Source organism: Danio rerio, chromosome 23, assembly GCF_052040795.2.
Source record: "Danio rerio strain M-AB ecotype USA chromosome 23, GRCz13ab, whole genome shotgun sequence".
NCBI lineage: Eukaryota > Metazoa > Chordata > Actinopteri > Cypriniformes > Danionidae > Danio > Danio rerio.
This window is the reverse complement of record NC_141043.1, coordinates 44,677,783-44,695,572: the sequence shown is the minus strand read 5'-3', so window position 1 is coordinate 44,695,572 and position 17,790 is coordinate 44,677,783. Positions and strand designations below refer to the sequence as shown.

Here is a 17,790-nt window from a genome sequence, read left to right as displayed (position 1 = left end):
AGCAAAACCGATCGCAACTGGTGCGCGCACGTGCACTTTTTGACAGTAATCATTCTCTCATAAGGTATTCACCTGCTTTTGCTCGAGCGAACAGTTATTTTTGTCAGTCGTGCTGCTTCTCGATTCTAAGATCACATTTGCACGCATATTGGGCCATCCTTATTGTCGTACTGTGCTTTAAGAAAACTACGAACTACAAAGGGGCTAGTGGGGGCGGGTGTCTTACCCACCAAAGCTGAAATTTACCCGCGTTTGGCAAGTGTTAAAACTATCTGCTGTTAAAACTAGCATAGAGCGCCATCTACTGTTAAAAACTAGCCTAGAGCGCCACCTACTGTTAAAACTAGCCTACAGTGCCATCTACTGCTAAAAACTACCCTAAATCACCATCTACTGTTACAAAAATAGCCTAGAGCACCATCTGCTGTTAAAAGCTAGCCTAGAGCGCTATCTACTGTTAAAACTAGCCTACAGCGCCATCTACTGCTAAAAACTACCCTAGAGCACCATGTGCTGTTAAAACTAGCCTAGAGTGCCATCTTCTATTAAAACTACCCTAGAGCTATTGTTAAAACTAGCCTAGAGCACCATCTACTGTTTAAACTAGCCAAGAGTGCCATCTACTGTTAAAACTAGCTTAGAGCACCACTTGCTATTAAAAACTAGCCTAGAGCACCATCTTCTGTTAAAACTACTCTAAAGCGCCATCTACTATTGAAAACTAGCCTAGAGCGCCATCTTCTGTTAAAACTACCCTAGAGCACCATCTATTGTTAAAAACTACCCTAGAGCGCCATCTTCTGTTAAAACTACCCTAGAGCGCCATCTACTGTTTAAAACTACACTAGAGCGCCATCTACTGTTAAAAACTACCCTAGAGCACCATCTACTGTTAAAAACTACATTAGAGCGCCATCTTCTGTTAAAACTACCCTAGAGCACCATCTACTGTTAAAAACTACCCAAAAGCGCCATCTACTGTTGAAATCTACCCTTGAGCGCCATCTACTGTTAAAAACTACCCTAGAGCGCCATCTACTGTTAAAAACTAACCTAGAGCGCCATCTACTGTTAAAAACTACCCTAGAGCGCCATTTACTGTATAAAAATAACCTAGAGCGCCATCTACTGATGAAAACTACCATAGAGCACCATCTACTGTTGAAAACTAAGCTCAGAATCAATTTCTTGAAGGATTTTTGGCGACAGCTCTAATAGAGACTGTTCATTAGAGCATGCGTTTGATGTTTGATTGTGAATAAAGTGCTTGTGTTTTGTGTTTCTGCAGATATAGACGAGTGTTCGTTTGACCGGGCCTGTGACCACACATGCATAAATTCACCCGGGAGTTTCCAATGCTACTGTCATAAAGGCTACGTCCTCTACGGCGTGGCTCACTGCGGAGGTAAGCAAAGCAGGTTTCGTCCACTCCAAGTGTGTGTCTCTCGACCAAAAGTGGCTGCATCAGTGCACTTGTTTCACGCTTGGCTGAGCAGATGAAGACTCATTTAGTGATGTATGCGTCTCTCGCCATTGTAAAGAGAAACAGGAATAATGAATGTTTCTCTCTTTCCCTGTTAGCGCTTCGATAACATCCAGATCAATGCGGCTCTTTTGTTTCTAGAGAATGGTCATCAGTTTCCCATTGAGCCTTTATCTGCTGGGAAATGATGCTAGATCTGCAAAAGCCTCGAGGACACGATTGATTGTTTGAGAGTTTACAGTAACAGAAGTGTAGGATTGTTGAAGCAGATCCAAGCAGGAGTTAAAAACAGCTGCTTTGAGGACATTACAGGATGCCCAGCAGGAGAACTGTCTGACTGACTTGCTGTAATTTTTTTTTTTTGTCGTTTGTATGTGGCAATCTAACATCGGTTTTCTGTCACCGCGTTCCTCTTGCTCGCTCTTCAGATTAATGAAGGCTCTGGGATCCAGACAGGGAAAGGAAACGTGAAAGTCAAAGGCTTTAGACTGGAGCCTATGATAAAGAAAAGGGGAAACCAGACGAGGGTGGCCAGCTCTTTGTTCCTTACAGAAGCACACAAAAACTCCTACACACACTTTTACAAAGATGTACTGTTTGTAATCTGCTAGATCAAACTATTTATTTCAGTTTGTATGGAAACGTAGTTTAAAAAATCAACAAAATCAAATGCTATAGGTAATTATAAGACTTTTTAATGACAGAACTCTGACTCTTTCGCACAATTGCAGCCACAACCTTATCACCCTGCAGCCAAAGACCAGTTATACTCACTGAAGCTAAGCAGGGCTGAATCTGATCAGTACCTGGATGGGAGACCACATAAACTAGGTTGCTGTTGGAAGTGGTGTTAGTGAGGCCAGCAGGGGGCGCTCAACCTGTGTTCTGTGTGAGTCTTAAAGCCCCAGGATAAGGAAGGGGACACTATACTGTCACTGAGTGCCGTCTTTTGGATGAGACGTTAAACCGAGGTCCTGACTCTCTGTGGTCATTAAAAGTCCCATGGCATTTCTCGTAAAGAGCAGGGGTGTAAGCTTGGTGTCCTGGCCTATACCCATCATGGCCTCCCAATCATCCGCATCCACTGAATTGGCTCTATCACTGTCTCTCCACTCCACCAATAGCTGGTGTGTAGTGAAGCACTGGGGCGGTTGTCATTGTGGCTGCCGTTGCGTCATCCATGTAGATGCTTCACACTGGTGGTGGTGTGGAGAGACTCCCCCTCATGACTGGAAAGTGCTATAGGTGTATGGTCATGCATGATAAATGTGCTGTATGAGAACACATTGCATTACAGTTACGTTTATATTACAACATGTTCTTTTCCTCTCTGAATCATAAGCTTACATTGAATAATTTGACTTTTTGGGGGGGGAATTTCAGATTTTTATCTTTTACAGTATTTATTCAAAATTACCAAATTTCTTGGAATTCTGTTTAGTCTTGGTATTCTTGTCATTTTTATTTTGGAATTATTTTTTCCAGGGAATTCTGTTTTATTTTTGGATTTCTGATTTCATATCTCGCAATGTTTACTTTCTTTTGGAATTCAAAATTTGTGCCTTGGATATTTTGACTTATTTTCTTGAAGATTTATATATATATATATATATATATTTTTTTTTTTCTTTCTTTTTAAGTTGTAATTTTGTGATTTGGAAATTAACATTTTTTTCTTGGAGTTTTGATTTTACATATTCTTTGAAATTCCAAATGCATGCCGTGAGAAATTTCTTGGAATCCTGGTTTATTCTTGGGATTCAGATTTCTTTTATCTTGTCATTTTTGGATTTCTTTTGGATTTTTTTCTTGGTATTCTAAATTTACACCTTGGATATTTTTTTTTTCTAGATTTGATGCTTTGGAAATTATGGAGAAATATTCTTGAAATGTAGATTCTTTTCTTGGAATTTTGATTTTATCTCTCAGTGTTCACATTTTTCTTGTAATACTAAATATCTAGGCTACTTTTAACACAATAAAGATTCTTACGTTTTCTTGGAATTCTGTTTTTCTATCTTGCCATCGTTACTTTTTTTCTTAATTTTCTTTAAATTTATATCTTGTGATTGTTACTTGGAAATTCTGGCTTTTTCTTGAAATTCTGCTTTTATATCCCGCGTCTTTACATTTTTTTGAAATTCTGATTTCATAACTTGCAATGTTCACTTTATCTTTGGAATCCTTATCTATTTCTTGGATATTCTGAGTTTTGTCTTGGAATTTTGACTTTTTGTGGAATTCTGCTTTTATATCTCGCCATATTTTTTTCTTTGTAGAAAATCCAAATGCATGCCTTGGATATTTAGATTTTTGTCTTGGAATTTAGACTTTTTTCCTGGAATTCTGATTTTATATCTTACAGTGTTTACTTTTTTCTTGGAATTCAAAATAACATCTTGAAAATTCTTACTGTTTCTTGAAATTCTGCTCATATCTCGCTATTCGTACTTTTTAAATTGAAATTCTGCTCTTATATCTCGCTATTCGTACTTTTTTAATTGGAATTCTGCTCTTATATCTCGCTATTCGTACTTTTTTAATTGGAATTCTGCTCTTATATCTCGCTATTCGTACTTTTTTAATTGGAATTCTGCTCTTTTATCTCGCCATCTTTACTTTTTTACTTGGAATTCTGATTTTAATTATTGAAATGTTTACATTTTTCTTTGAACTCTGAGTTTACATCTTGGAAAGTCTTACTATTTCTTCGAATTCTGCTCTTAGATCTTGCTATTCTTACTTTATGGCAATTCTGATTTTATATCTCGGCATCTTTACCTTTTTTTTTGGAATTCTGATTTGATATCTCGCAGTGTTTACCTTTTTGGAATTCTAAGTTTACATCTTGGAAATTCTTACTGTTTTTTGGAATTCTGCTCTTATATCTCTCTATCTTTAATTTTTTTTTTCTTGAAATTCAGATGTTATATCTGTTGTGTAAAGGAATATATATTTTATTATTTTGTCTCTTTTTCTTTTCATGAAACACTTGTATTTGCTTAAAGGTGATATATTAACTGAACTTCTACAGTTGAGTGTGATCTGCTTTGCATACTAATGAAGCATTTTTGCAGAAGTAGATTGAAGCTGATAGAAGTGCAAAGGCCTGATTGTCTAAAATTAACTTGAGCTCTGCAGCTAAACTTCCTGTCAGCAGAAATGCATTGAAACTGAACACAGAATATATGCACTTGAGAAAGTCCTGTGCTTTTAATGTTGTGCAGAGAATTTGTAGAAAAAGAGGATGCATGTATGGGTGCGGCCAATAGAGAACTGAAGAATGATTGATAAGTGACGAATTTCACTAAACTTTACCTGTTAATATCAGCTGCGTATAAAAGCGGGATTCAGGAAATGTAAATTGTTGCGCACCTCCTGAATGTAGCTTTTGCATTGCATTGAGGATACCAGAATTCTGTGAATCGCATTATTCATTTGTATCCAATAAATGCTAAAGATTTTTGACATTGAAGAAAAACCCTCTCCTGACCTTTTTGATTGAACACGCATGGAATTGATTAAATATTCCAACATATCTCACAATGTTTACTTTTTTTCTTTTTCTTTTACACCTTGGAAATTCAGATTTTTTTCCTTTTTTTCTTGATTTTTTTTTACATTTTCTTGGAATTCTGCTCCTATATCTCACAATGTTTCCTTTTTTTCCTTGGCATTCTAAATTTACTTCTTGGAAATTCTGACTTTTTCTAGAATCTTTACTTTTTCCCCTTGGTATTCTAAACTTACACCTTAGAAATTCTCAGTTTGCCTTTGACAGTTGACACTTTTTCCCTTCAGGTTTTGTTCCAGGGTTAAAAGTAATTACCTAAAAGTACTTAGGTCAGCGTCTCCATCTTTTAGACTACTTCATCACACTGAAGGACAAATCCACTGTCCTGCATTTGGGATATAGTGTGCTGTACAATGCTCTATATATACAGCAGACTCGTCTAAATGTCTGTATTTTTTCTGTTTTTTTATTTTTTATTATTGTTTCTAGATATCGACGAGTGCAGCATTAATCAGGGTGGCTGTAAATCGGGCTGTCTTAACACGCTGGGCAGTTATGAATGTACCTGTCCTCCTGGATACAAACTGCACTGGAACAAGAAGGACTGTGTGGGTATGTGGACAGCAGCGCCACCTACAGCACTTTCACACACATACATTCAATTATTGGCCCTCCTGTAAAATTATTGAATGCTTTTTTTTAAATATTTCCCATTTTAATAATTCAATAATAATTTATTAGTTTTAATAACTCAAATATTTTGATGGCAGTAATAGCATTTTTTTAGTTATTTTGCAATATACTAGTTGTGAGGTTAAAGTGGAATTTAAAGACTTAGTTAACTAGGCAAGTTAGGGTAGTTAGGCAGGTCATTGTATAACAGTGGTTTGCTCTGTAGACAATCAGGGTAAAAATGTTTAAGGGGGCTAATAATATTGACCTTAAAATGGTTTAAAAATTAAAAACTGCTTTCATTCTAGCCGAAATAAAACAAATAAGACATTCTCCAGAAGAAAAAATATTTTAGAAAAAAATTCCCCTCTGTTAAACATAATTTGGGAAATATTTTTTAAAAATAATGCAAATTTCACAGAAGGCCTATTAACTTTGCCTTCAACTGTACATTGTATATGTCAGAATGTTATCAGATGCTGGCGCTCTGGTCAAAAACTAATTGTGCTGCATATTTTAACACAACTCAATCTTTTTTCTGCAGAGCTCATAAAATGTGCCTCCAATTTGGTGGCCCCCAAAGCCACCCTGGCCTGCAGTAAAACGGGCAAGAAAGAGAGCTGTTCCCTCACGTGTGCATCCAAAGCACATTATCTGTCAGGTATCAGCAAAGTACTTAAGCATGACTTTCAATCGTGACTACAGCAGAAGCACACATAGCGGTCTTGTTCATTTGTATCCAATGCACTTGTTGATGGTGTGTTACCCAGAATCAGACAGCAGTTATTCTGTCAGCTGTGGAATATCAATCCTGCGAGGAAAATCTCAGAGCAGAGTCAACACGAGCAGCATCCAGAGCTGCATAGGTGAGATCACACACACACACACACACACACACTCACACACTCACACACACCCACACACACACAGCCTGATTGCTTCAAGAGCACATGCACCTTTACATCTTGTAGTATGTTGTAAAATCTGTTGTAAAATACATATATATTTTTATTAATATTATTGTTTTTAATAAATTCTGTTCTTTTGACCATTCTATTAAAAAATATAATAAATAAATAAAATCTCATCACTGTAATGAATTTTATTTTAACATAAATGATTAAACAAAAGTGAATCTTGCTTACAAATATATATATATATATATATATATATATATATATATATATATATATATATATATATACATATTTATTTATTTATTTATATATTTATTTATTTAGTTCTGTCTGGATCTTGAATCTGATTGGCTGATAGCCATGATATATTTAAGTAATATCAGCATCCGTACAGCCTCTTTACCCTTTGTGTATTACTCCGCCCACATACAGCCAGCAACAGACACTACAGTTTGACAAATATTACTGCGGTTAGACAACAAAATATACTTTTGAGGCTTTTTTTAGTCGAGAATATAGTTATTTAGATTGCAACTATGCAATTTATTTGCAAGAATAGTGCCTATTTTAAAATATTTACAATTTCTGGAGCTCATCGGCGGACAAAGACGGTTGACGTTGTCTATCCACAAGATGGCGCTGGAATCGCATAACAAGCCCTTGCTCAGTGTGTTCTCTTCAGCGCAAATAAAAAGCTGAAAAATGGAAGCCTTGTGGTTTTTAAGGTGGACAGGATAGTCAATAAGAAGCTGCGAATAAGAAGCTGGATTCAGCCTTGTCCCTCCTTATCGCAAACACAACAGGAGTCTGGTGAGAAATCTCTGTAGACGGATGGCATTTCATGTTACGTTCAGCCTTATGATCTTAAAATGTGAGCAAAATTTGCTGTTTTGTCATCACCTTAAGGGGGTCACACACCAGAAGCGACGCTTTACATCACGCAATAGAGAATCATTCAAATACTAGCTTTAAAGTGACGTTGGTGAATTAGTAACTGCTTCTGCTGTTCTGACGTCAGCTGCAGATGTGAATAAATGGCAGAAGAAAGTAGTTCCTAATACAAATGGGTCTGCCAACACACACCTCACACCAGTCCTGATATACAGCCATAGCACACTGCTACTCGTGTGATATTGCGCATATATATATATATATATATATATATATATATATATATATATATATATATATATATATATATATATATAAATATATATATATATAAATGAAAATTAAACGGCATCTAGTTGTCAACAAAATGTGCAATAGGGACCATTAAAATAAACTCTTACCAAATCACTGGCACAGTGTTTAAGACATTATTACATTATTATTACCCTTTAAAATTCTTGATTATGTTTTGTATATGATAGAGCTGCACATTACAATATTTTATTTTGCGATATTAATAACAATAGTTTTCAGGTAACAGTGTCTGTCTCATGTACACATTTTAAGCACGAGATATTCTAACATTATTTAATCCTTCATTTAATCATAGCGATGCTGTCAGTTGTGTGACTCATACCGCCTTCACCATTTTATGCATTCACTGAGATGAAACTGATATTGCAGCTTATGAAAAGACCATTATTCCTATTAAGATGACGTATGCAAATAATAAGGTATAATATCATCTGTGCAATATCAGACAGCACCCGTTAGAACATCACAGTGATTATTGTTGATTCAATTAATCACATCACGTCAAGCAGTGCGTGCAGGGCCGGGAGTGCAGTGCAGAGTTTTGTTTATTTGTTAGTTGTGATTAGAGTGTTAATATATAATAGAATCTGTTCATATAAAAGTGTAGTAACTGTGCTCATCATTTTTGGTGGGTGCGACTAAATGTTGTCTGGTGCGCCTACATTTTTTAAGTTAGGAGCATCGGTGCTACCAAAAAAAGGTTCATTTCGAGCCCTGTTAATCGGTTGTGAAAATCGGTTAATCTGTTGTGAAAATTTCGGGTTTTAAGACAATGTTAAATGTAATAGAGCCCAGTTACATTATTCCTTCATAAGCCCATTTCAGTAATTCCTGCTTTCAGATCCACTAAAATAGCAGGTGACCGTCAAAACAAGCAGATCTGATCTGTCTATGGAAAAGGTGGACACTCATCTTTCTGAAAATAAAAAAAATACTTAAAAATAGATTGCAATTCCATATAAAAACTAAATTCTTCTTTTCTTTTTATTTATTTTAACTTCTACAATATTACATTTATTTTTTATAGGAATCTTTTTGGTTTTGAGTATATAGAAGGATTTGTTTTATTTGCTGCTAAGCAGAAACCCCAGAAGTATAGCTCTATCACTGTTTAAAGTAAAAGAAAAAAAAAACAAGATCATACTATTATGATGTTAGTTTTAATTCTAAATTAGAGAAATCCTCTGGCTTTTTTCTGTTTTTACTGTATCGAAAACGTACCAAACCGTGACACCACTGTGTCGTATCTAACCAAATCGTGATTTTTGTGAGCCATATCAACCAATATATAGATTCTATAAATATATGGGGTGTTATAAAAAACAAAATTCTTCTTTTTTGTGTGTAACTACTACACTTTTTATTTTGTTTAAGCAAAAGAGAGACTTTTTGATTACACTTTTTTGGTGTAATCCCTTCAAATTGAGGAAAAAAAGACTTACTTTTGCTTAAACAAAATAAAAAGTGTGGTAGTTACACAATTATACTACCAAATAATCACAGCTTAAAACAAGAAGCAATTTTCTGCCGGTTTTGTGTATATTGAGTTTATTTGCCAGGAAATTGAGTATATTTGGCAGATAGATTTCCTTGTTTTACCCCCAAATCTTACATTTTTTCAAACTAATCTACTGTCACTTTGCCTTGACAGGTTAATGCATCTCCATCTATGAATGTTCAGATATTTATACTGCAAACAAAGACAAAAATAGAGGAAGTAAATCATTTCTTTTTTTTATTTTGCAATGTAATCCCTTCAAATCAAGAAACACAAAGCAATTTTCAAAGACATAAAGACTCTATTTTGCACTCTATTTTTTTGAAAGCGAACCTGGAAAGCGATTAGACGTTTAGTTTTTTTCTTCAGAACAGCTGCAGTCGATGATTCCCAGAAACGTAATGACAGAAAAGTCCAATTACACGATCATTCGATGCGCTTGGCAAATTATAAACTTGTTTAGCATGCCTGATGTTTGTTTTGATGTCAGACTCTCTTCACATTAGGATGCCTGTCACGCCGCTGCGTAATCTCCAAACGCTGTTACTCATAAGTGTTCAGACAGAGCATAAAGCTAACACGAGATGCTTTTTTCAGTCGGGCATGTTTAAAGGTAGCCATTGTGCAATATTTATTTAGTGTTTGACGTAATCTCAACTGAAACATGAAGAGAGGGGGCAGGGCATATAATATCCCCTCCCCTTTTTAAATAACAGCCAATAGCATTTTGTTTTTATCTCAGGTTTCAAGCGCATCGAATCTGAAAAGCAAATGAGTAACTTCTTAAAGGGGGTGGGGTGGGGGGTTAGATACTACAGAGCATTTGATTGGTCAGAAGATTTGATGATAAACTGAAGTATGAAAAAAAATCGTTGACCCATTTAGGTGAAAGTGACAAACTGCAAACTTTGGATGTTTATATCAGTTTTATATCTTCTAAATGTGAATTTGGCAGTGTTTTGGAGCACACTAGATATCCTCAAAACAAACAGATTGAAATTAACCAATAAAAAGCCTTATTGTAATTTCAAGAGACCTTTAAAGCACAAATGAAATCAAAACTAACCATATTAATTTTGTTATCCCACATTGGTAGTTTTGTGGTGAACGATTCATCTGTGCATGTCATTAAGAAAAAAAAAACATTTGAAATTTGTTTTTTGATAATAAATAATTTAAATAAAGTTAAATAAATTATTATTTCACATTGAAATCTAAAAATGCACTTCCTGTTTGTTTTGAGTTCAATTCTCAGATTAGGTCTATCTGAGGTATTGGGCGTGGCTAACATGGTGAGGAGGCGTTTGTTAGGTTGTAATAACTTTTCTCCATCTTTCTAAATAAAATTGCTACTTTACTACATCCAATCAGCTCACAGTAAAAAAAAAAAAAAAAAAAAAAAAACAAGGCACGGCCACTATTAAATATTCAGTTTCTCCAGGAACTGCGTCACAATAGGAAAATAATTTTTTTTTCTTAGCTTCTGGTTAATTCTGGTAAGTTAGCTAGTAGATGTCAGCGAGGTTATAATTGTTAACGAAAACGAACGAAAAACAAAAACTAGATTTGAAAAAACATTTTTGTTAGTTTTGTGCACATATAAAACTAACTGAAACTTACTAAAACTATAGAAAAACATCCTTTGTTTTTGTCTTTGTAAACGTATTTATTACAGACTGTAAGCCTTAGGAGTTAATCTTCACGCTGCCAGTTTTACTCCAGGTGTTTGACCTGTACGGCACCTCAGAGTCTGAAATCTTGACACCATTGGCCTGAGCAGACACTCAAAAGTATTAATTTAACACAATTGTGCTTAATAATGGGTTTTATTTCTGTATTAGTAATCGAGATTGCGAACGAAACGTTCTTTTAATGCAGATCTTCCAAGTGAACTAATTTAACAAATCGAACTGAATCATTTTAAACTATTCGCATCTTTAGTAACGTTAAGCACTTATCCAAGAACGACTTACTTATAACATGCCTGATACTCCCCTCTGACTCGAAATAAACCAATATATGCTGAGTTATTCAGTTATTAGAACAGTACACTGAAATCAGATTTGAGACGTGGTGAACTGATAATACTGCGCATGCGTGATTTATTAGATGAACACAAACAGTACATTACAGCCTGATGTGACTGAATTAAACTTAAGTGAGAGGATCTGGCCAAACAAAAGTTTACTTCATAACAGAAAGTCGTAATGTAGTTTAAATAAGTGAATCATGCTTCAGTTGGGTTGCAAAACATGTAAGAAACTTTGTAGATCATGGTTTTACCTGACTGAAATTAGGACAGCTGACTACACATTTTTGATATGTTGGGAAGATTGTCACAAAAGATCTGGTGTGTGTTAACTTTTAATTACTGCTGTGTATTTAATCTCACAAGCAGCCTTGCACACGTATTTTCAACCAAGACTAATTCTGGAAACGTGGTTTCTTAGACGTTTCGGGAGACAGCGATATACGTCCCAGGAGGTACATATTTGTGCAGTTTTTGCGAATCCACGAGAGGCCGCTGTGTGCGCTTTTTCATATCTCAAATGTCTCTCGCGAGTACCGTTCGCACCTGCGCTGTTCTCGTGTAAACCCACCAGAGGCCGCTGTCGAACAGCTGTCTGTCTGTCTGACTGTCTGAATGATTTACTATGCAACCGGCCAATCGACTGACCCACCCTCCTGCTTCCCTAAACCCAACCAATTTTACCCATTGACCCGCCCACCCGCTTACTTCCCTAAAGCCAACCAATAATTTACAAAAGCCGTCCAGAAAAAGAAAAGCCCTCGTCTGATTTTTTACCACGTTTTTGGATTTTACCACATTTTCACCCTGTTATGAACTGGTTGACTTTTTTTGAATTCTGTTTTTGTCTTACCTGATTTCTGGAACCGCTCTTCCCCGGATTCGAACCCAGTTGTCATCGTTGTGGTCAACCCCTCTGTGCGTCTCAAGTCTGCCGACATACATGACGAGCTAAATACGTGAAATACATCACGGGAGGTACGTATTTGTGCAGTTTTTGTTTTCGCGAATCCACGAGAGGCCGCTGTGTGCATTTTTCGTATCTCAAATGTCTCTCGCGAGTACTGTTCGCACCCACTCTGTTCTGGCGTAAACCCACCAGAGGCCGCTGTCGAACGACCATCTGTCTGACTGAATGATTGACTGTGCAACCGGCCAATCGACTGACCCACCCTCCTGCTTCCCTAAACCCAACCAATTTTTACCCATTGACCCGCCCACACGCTTACTTCCCTAAAGCCAACCAACAATTTACAAAAGCCATGTTTTTGGATTTTACCACATTCCCACCCTGTTATAAACTGGTCCACTTTATTTTTTGGATTCTGTTTTTGTCTTATCTGATTTCTGGAACCGCTCTTCCCCGGACTCGAACCCGATTGTCGTCATTGTGGTCAACACCTATGTGCGTCTCAAGTCTGCCGACATGCACATCGAACTAACTGGACAAACTGGTTGCAGCTGGAAAGCCCTCCACACGGAGGTAAGCGATTAGCGCGAAAAGAAATGACGTCATACCACCCTGTAGCGTTCGTTTAAAAAAATGAAATACAGCCATACGTAACTTCGGCTACATAATTCACGGCCTCCAGAAACGTCCACGAGACTACGTTTTCGGAATGAGCCTGTGTTGCATATTTTACTTAAGTCTGATATCTTGTGTGTTGTTGTATTTGAATTTAAGGAAGGATAGATAACAGTGGTCTTTTGTCAAAAAAAAAAAGTAGCCTACCATTGAGTTTTTATCATAGATTATTTATTCTCATGATATTGAATTTTGCACCTAACAAATCTAAAATTTACAAAACACAACAAACAAAAAACTAAAACTTATACTGAAACTAATAAAAACTAAACTAAAACTAAGCAGTTTTAAAATGTAGAAACTAATAAAAACTCTCTATAAATGAATTAAAACTAACTGAATTTGAAAACAAAAAGTCAAAACGAAGGAAAAACTAAAACGATGAAAAATTCAAATCTATTAATACCTTGATTGTCAGTTAGGGCATTGTATCAATAATGTGGAGTTGTTTGCTTGTAGAGACTCAGGTTCATCCAGTGAAGCAAACGGCGTCTTTTCGGATCAAGAACGCCAAATGTCACCTGCACCCGAAGCATAAGGGGAGAGCAGAGGACAACGGCAGACAGATCGGCCCAGGTCAGAAACACACACATCACCAAATCAAGGGCAACATGGTCCCTGTTGCAGAACGAGGGCTTGGGGCTGTTTAGTGTGGGTATGTCTACGTGTTTTTGTGACATTTCAAGACACAAATCTATATAATGACGTGGGTATGACAGGTATAACAAAAAAGGTGGTGAATCATGAGGACATTACTAATATCATCTCTCAATAAAGCTTATAAAAAATACAGAATGATTTTTTTTCAGAAAGTAAAACTGCAGTTTCTTATGAGGGTTTGTTTTAGGGGTAGGGCAGTAAAAATAAAGTTTGAACAGTATAAAAACAATGGAAACCTATTTAATGTCCACACAATTATGTATATTATACAAACTACTTCTTTTGTGTTCAACAGAGGTTGTAACACGTGAAACGTGAGTAAATGATGACAGAATTTTCATTTTAAAGCGAACTATGACTTCACGTTACAGATGTCAAACTTGGTTCCTGGAGGTTTAGAGCGCTGCACAGTTTAGTTCCAACACTAATTAAACACCTGATCAAACTAATTGAGCCCTTCAGGCTTGTTTGTAACCTGCAGGTAAAGTGTGTTGGAGCAGGGTTGGAACTAAACTGTGCAGGACTGCAGCCTTCCAGAGTTTGACACCCCTGCTTTAAGCTCTCTCTCTGTGAATAATATATTGATTTGTAGGCGGTCAGCCGTGCAACAACTGCCTGGTCACGTTTGTTAACCTGAAGTGTGACTCCTCTAAGAAGACCAAAGGCGGTCGTCGAGCTCGAAACCCGACAAATAAAGAGGTGACGCGCATTACTCTGGAGCTGGAGGCCGAGGTCAAACCGGGAGACGCAACCGGTGAGTAAAATAAAAAGGTTCATGTTATGTTTTTAATTTCATAAGGTTCCTTTTACAGCATTTATGTTGTAATGTAATTAAATTACAATCAGTTAAATTGACTTAAGCATTCATTTAGTTGTTCAAGTGTAAAACAAGATTAAAAACCGTTTAAACATAAGCGCCGTCAGGAGCAGAAGATGAGCGCTGAAACTCCATTGAAAGTACTGGGTTGACATGGCGCAGAACAATCGAATTTAATGCAGTGCTTCATGTCCAGTCTGAAACACTTTTTATACGATATCTTAATCGGCCAGTGAAGATCGCTGATTTTTAAACGCTGTGATTATTTTTTTCATGGCAAATTCACTGGAAGCGCTTGGACTGGCTGACTGAAAATCAAAAAGTCCCTGTGCATATGCCCCATTGGTACTTTAAGTGTAGTGTTAGCAAAAATGCAGTCTATTAATTAGGAAACGCGCTGTGTGAAAGTTCTGGCGTTCATCTATTTTTCATGTTCAGGGAACTGCAACATGATGTGTCAACGGCAGCACATGGAGCAGCAGATGAAGACGTACATTAAAACCCTGAAGAAGTCCATTAACCAGGAGCGTTTCCTGCTGCGTGTCGCTGGACTGGAGTATGAGGTGGCACAGAAGCTCACACAGACAGCGTTGAAGCAGGAGAACTGCGGACCGGGCCGAGAAAAGGACAGCGGACGTTGTGGTAAGAGCAGGACAGTAGTGCATGCATGTTTCCATCAAAAGATGCGAATATAATTTATGTGCAAAACTGGAATGTTGCATAAAAGAATTGCAAATAAATCAGCGTTTCCATCCAACGTGTCAAAGAGAACAAAATCATCACTTCCTGATAAACCGGCACCAAATATCAAAGATAAATGGAATTCGCGGCAGTAGGAGAAACTGTGTGGATCTTTTTCTTCCATAATAAATTACTTGCACCTCAAAAGACAAAATGCAATGAACACAAGGTGAATTTTAAGAGGAGTGAGATGCTCTTGGGGAGCAGAGATGATCGAGTTAGTTCTGGAGGTAATATTAAAGGTGTAGTAGGTGATCTTCCATAATGCTAACAGCTTAGCATAAATCTCTGAATCACAGTCCCTCCCCTGCCGTCTAGAGCCACGCCTCCTTAAATACGAGCACCGCAAAAGAACCCTCTCTCATGTGTTAAAAGCGACTACTAGTGCTTGTTCAGCAGCGTGCAAGCCAAGCTGACATGCTATTTCAGAGTGAATACTAGAGTTGCATGGTAAACAATATATGGGAGAGACTGTAGGCGGAATAGCGGTATTTACTTGTGTTTGGTTGTTAAACTAATTAAAATCTACATCATCGATGCTGTAAAAGGTCCCTTGTGAAACTAAAAATATTCTTATCAATCTTTCATTTGAAGATTTTAGCAGCTGAACAACACTTGTGTGCAGATATAACCCATTTGTAACAACAACATCTAACGTTACATCAGCTTTGCGTGAAGCTAAAATAGTTTTAAAACAGAACATAACCTGTCTTAGAGAAATCCTTCAGACAATGTGTCATCCTCTCTCCAGCGTGCAAAGGTAACTCCAATATTGATTCAGGTTTTTAAAAAGTTGATTCAACAGGTTGTTACTGAACGTGCGCGCGTGCTCTCTCTCTCTTGTGAACGTGCGGCGGTCGGTGGTCGGCGCAGCTGCGTACAAAAGGCTGCGCAGTTGTTCAAATCTGCATTTGCTGACAGACAGATTGGGCTACTTATCGGAATTATGAGAGATGTCGGTCCGACTCTATTTAATTGGATGAACATTTTTCAGTTTTATGCCTTACCCAAACTATAAAACTACAAATAAATACATTTAGATCATTTACTTTAATCATTACTGTTAGACGGTGGAGAGACTTTCAACCAGCACAACAACAAATGCTTCTGAAGACAATCACCTACTGCACCTTTAATATGATAATAGTAATAATCCTGAACCACTGGGGTGATAGTTGGCCCGCTGGTTTGCCCAAATGCTTTTTTTATTGTCACATGATCTCTTATACACAAAATCACATGACATTTTTTTAAATGCGCACTTTTCGGTAAAAGTGTTTCCATCGTAGTTTCTTTTAAGAGTTCACACTTAGATAATGCTTGACGATGTTAGCAGGTTTGGCATGCTGTCCCAGGAGAGAACCCTGAGCTCAGAGATAGATGAGCCCAATGAGCATTAAGAGGGATACGAGATCAGGTAGGTCTCTCTGATTTGTTTGGCCTATACCTTGATAATAAGACAGCTCAATAAGAATAGACTGCCAACCACACCAGTGCGTACGCATTAAGAGCTTGTGACTGTTGTTAATATTTAATTCACTTGTGTCACATGCCTTTAGACTGTGGGAGAAAACCCGAGGAAAAACCATGCTAACACAGGGAGAACATGTAAACTCTGCACAGAAAATGCAGACTTGCTCAGCTAGGACTTGAATTGGCAACGTTCTTGCTGTGAGGCTGCAGTGCTAGCCACTGAGCCATCGCGTCGCCCGATCCTAGAATTGAGGAAAAGGGAGAAGGGATTGATGGTTCCAAAACGAAGATAGGAAATAAGGATAGGCTGGAAATTTATGTTAAATTTGGAATAATCTAATTGGTTAGCTAATGATTAGCGATAGGGACCAGCTGCAATCAATCATATCACGTGCTCCTTTCGAAATTAGTTTGTGAAACTTCACTTATGCACGTCTTCAGAACTTATGTGCATCTTGGCGTTTTCATCAAGGGTTTTTATGCGACATTCCAAAATGGAGATAAATATAGGTGCATAGAAATGTTGCTAGTGAGTGTATGGACTCATATTTCATATACAAGTATTCGAAATGGCCCCCTATACCCTTATGTCTTTTTGAAGAATGTTGGAAAAAAGCAGCCAGGAAGCAGGAAATTAATGGTTGTTTTTTTCTAGAATCTTTTAGTATATATATCTTTGTGTTTAACAGAAGAAAGAAACAGATTTTAGACAAATGACCATAGGTGATGACAGAATTATAATTTTTGGCCAAGTATTATTATTATTATTTTTTTGGGCCTAGGTTTATTTAGTCATAACAATCCTCATTGTTTTGTTAAACTCTGCTTATTTTCTGAAACTATACTAATTTGAAATAAAACCATAGTCAAAGTGAGAAGGCACAGAGCTCATGGTTTCTGCTTTGTCTTTGCTGCCCTCTGCTGGCGTCTCTCTTTAATCAATGTTTGGAGATCATAGTTATCTTAAAATATATTTCGTCCAGCAAACTGACCTGCAACATATAATAAACTGTTGTCAAAAGATTTGACTTTGATTTAGATTTTTTTATGCAAAATTTGTCAAAAAATAAATTAGTGGGTGTTTTATGTTCTTTTACATTTGCAAAATGACAGAAACAAAACTTTAGCAAATTAATTAATTATTGCAGTACAATTATTGCTTTTTAAATGATAAAATTACTATTTTACAAAGATT

The 17,790-nt window shown here is 36.9% G+C and overlaps 1 protein-coding gene across 2 annotated transcripts in view; it reads left to right on the top strand.

Annotated features, from left to right (window-relative positions):
* The window catches only part of scube3 (signal peptide, CUB domain, EGF-like 3), a 294,145-nt gene that overhangs the window by 250,566 nt on the left and 25,789 nt on the right, over positions 1–17,790 (top strand). For both annotated transcript variants that reach the window (XM_087304850.1, NM_001260501.3), the window contains 7 exon segments: positions 1,289–1,405; positions 5,487–5,609; positions 6,214–6,330; positions 6,440–6,535; positions 13,364–13,480; positions 14,157–14,318; positions 14,820–15,023. In XM_087304850.1, the coding sequence (XP_087160976.1) occupies positions 1,289–1,405; positions 5,487–5,609; positions 6,214–6,330; positions 6,440–6,535; positions 13,364–13,480; positions 14,157–14,318; positions 14,820–15,023 (936 nt within the window).